This window comes from Rhea americana, unplaced genomic scaffold, assembly GCF_003343005.1.
Source record: "Rhea americana isolate MKP2758 unplaced genomic scaffold, rheAme1 scaffold_593, whole genome shotgun sequence".
Lineage (NCBI taxonomy): Eukaryota > Metazoa > Chordata > Aves > Rheiformes > Rheidae > Rhea > Rhea americana.
The window spans coordinates 2,393-5,153 of NW_028186749.1; the positions used below are offsets into that span (position 1 = coordinate 2,393).

General features: G+C 71.2%; 1 protein-coding gene across 1 annotated transcript in view; it reads left to right on the plus strand.

The window, feature by feature from the left end:
* KIRREL1 (kirre like nephrin family adhesion molecule 1) overlaps positions 1-2,755 on the plus strand; it is a gene marked incomplete at its 5' end in the record, with an annotated part of 4,820 nt that extends 2,065 nt beyond the window's left edge. Inside the window, 4 exons of the mRNA XM_085319511.1 lie at positions 15-145; positions 246-385; positions 516-593; positions 1,455-2,755. Coding sequence (XP_085175637.1) covers positions 15-145; positions 246-385; positions 516-593; positions 1,455-1,946 — 841 coding nt within the window. The remainder of the gene's footprint in view (positions 1-14; positions 146-245; positions 386-515; positions 594-1,454) is intronic.
* Positions 2,756-2,761: the final 6 nt, after the last annotated feature.

Consider the following 2,761-nt stretch of genomic DNA (forward strand, 5'->3'; position numbering starts at 1 on the left):
GCCCGGCTAACGTGCCCGTCCGCCCCGTCCCCTGCAGAGGTGCTGCCCGTGGGCATCATCGCGGGGGGCACCATCGGCGCCAGCATCCTCGTTATCGCCTTCCTCGTCGCCCTCGCCTGCTTCCTCTACCGGCGCCGCAAAGGAAGTGAGTAGCTGTGGCAGGACGGGGACATGGGGAAGGGGCCGCGGGGCGGGGGGGACGCGCCGGGCGCGTGGAGGCTGAGCCGCCGCCCGCCGCCCCCCAGGCCGCAAGGACGTCACCCTGCGCAAGCTGGACATCAAGGTGGAGACGGTGAACAGGGAGCCGCTGACGCTGCACGCGGACCGCGAGGAGGACACGGCCAGCGTCTCCACGGCCACCCGCGTCATGAAGGCCATCTACTCGGTAGGGGGTCCTCCCCCCCCCCCGTCCCGGTGGGGTCACACCGGAGCCCGGACTCCGGGGTCCCCTGCCCTGCTCYGGGACCACGGGAGCAGGGAGGAACTCGCCGTTGCTCTTCCCTGTTGTCCCGCAGTCCTTCAAGGATGACGTGGACCTGAAGCAGGACCTTCGCTGCGACACCATCGACACCCGCGAGGAGTACGAGCTCAAGGTGCGGCACGGCCGCCGACCGCGCCGGGGCACGGGGAGCGCGCGTGGGCGGGGGGCGGCGGAGGTGCAGGTCCTGCGCACGCGTGCATCAGCCCTGTGCCGGTGCATCAGCCCTGGGCACACATGCATCAGCCCTGCGCATGCGTGCATCAGCACTGCACACGCGTGCATCAGCCCTGTGCACGTGTGCATCAGCCCTGGGCACACATGCATCAGCCCTGGGCACACGTGCATCAGCCCTGTGCACGCGTGCATCAGCCCTGCACACGCGTGCATCAGCCCTGTGCACGTGTGCATCAGCCCTGTGCACACATGCGTCAGCCCTGTGCACGTGTGCATCAGCCCTGCACTGGTGCATCAGCCCTGCGCACACGTGCATCAGCCCTGCGCACACGTGCATCAGCCCTGGGCACACATGCATCAGCCCTGTGCACACGTGCATCAGCCCTGCACACATGTGCATCAGCCCTGGGCACGCGTGCATCAGCCCTGTGCACGTGTGCATCAGCCCTGCACACACGTGCATCAGCCCTGCACACATGTGTGCATCAGCCCTGTGTCGGTGCATCAGCCCTGGGCACGTGTGCATCAGCCCTGGGCACGCATGCATCAGCCCTGCACCGGTGCATCAGCCCTGCACACACGTGCATCAGCCCTGCGCACGCGTGCATCAGCCCTGCATGGCACCGGTGCATGCCGAAGCAGGACCCCGGCGGGGGGTGGGGGGAGGCTCCCCAGGTCCCGGGGATGCTCCGAGGCGGGGACAAGGACGCCCCAGGACTCCTGGGCCCCCTCCCGAGGGAGCTCGGTCTCCGCTGGGGGCGATGCGGCCTCCCCTCACCGCCGCCCGCTCCCCTCGCAGGACCCCACCAACGGGTACTACAACGTCCGCGCGCACGAGGACCGCCCGTCGTCCCGCTCCGTGCTCTACGCCGACTACCGCAACCCCGGCGCGGCGGCGGCGGCGGCGGCGCGCTACGACACCCGCCCGCCCTCCCGCCTCTCCCACTCCAGCGGCTACGCCCAGCTCAACACCTACAGCCGCGGCCCCGCCGCCGACTACGGCGCCGAGACGGCGCCGGGCGCCGGGCCGCCGCCGGGCACGGCGGCCGCCGAGACGGCCAGCCAGCTCTCCTACGAGAACTACGCGGGGCACGGCGCTTTCCCGGCCGGCGCCGGCTACACCGCCTACCGCCTGGGCTACGGGCAGCCGCCGGCGCCGGGCCTGGAGCGGGCGCCCTACGAGGCTTACGACGCCATGGGCAAGTACGCCAGCGCCACGCGCTTCTCCTACACCTCCCAGCACTCGGACTACGGGCAGCGCTTCCAGCAGCGGATGCAGACGCACGTCTGAGGGCGGGCGGCCGGGGGGAGCCGGCCCCGCGGGCGAGCGGCAGGGAGGGTCGCAGGAACCTCGCCGCTGTCCCCTGATATTCAGGGGCTCGTCCCGACCCTCTGGTCCCGCTCCTCGGCCCGCGGCCGGGCTCCTGGAGCCGGCTGCCCGGGGCTCTGCCGGCCGCGGGGACCCGCCCCGGCTCCCTTCTCCTCGAGCTTCCACTCATCCGCCCGCTGGGCTTCCCATCCTTTCGTTTCGGTACCTTCTGGGAAGAGGGACGGCGGGGCCGGGCACTGCCGGGGCAGCGCCGGCGCCCGCTCTGCCCCGCGCCCGCCCTCCGTGCCCCGCACCGGCCGGGGAACGCGGGAGCCGCCGCCTCGGCTGCATCGCGCGGCTGCGAGGGCTCCCCGGGGCTGGATCCTCCCCGGAAAGGGGGGGTCCGGGTCCGCCCGGCGCCGAGCCAGCACCCGCCTCTCCCTCCTCCCGAAAAGGGGCAGCCCACGAGCCATGCTGCACCCGGAGACCCGCTCCGTCCAGGGCCCTGTCCCCAAGCAACCCCCGTGCACGGGGGCCGCTGGAGACACGACGTGTGTCTATATATATGTATATATGTATGTATATACATGCATATATATATATATATATATATATAAGGTCTGGTTTCAGTTTGCTCCCCGAAAGGCCCCAGCCCAGCCCATTCCCATTCCCGGTGCCTTGATTTTGATGGGTGCTGCCGGCGTCGGGACGCGCGGAGCACCCGGGAGCCTGCGGGCGCCGGGACCCGGCGCGGCACGGCTGGGCACTCCGGCACGCGTTTGCGGGCGCCGGTGCGG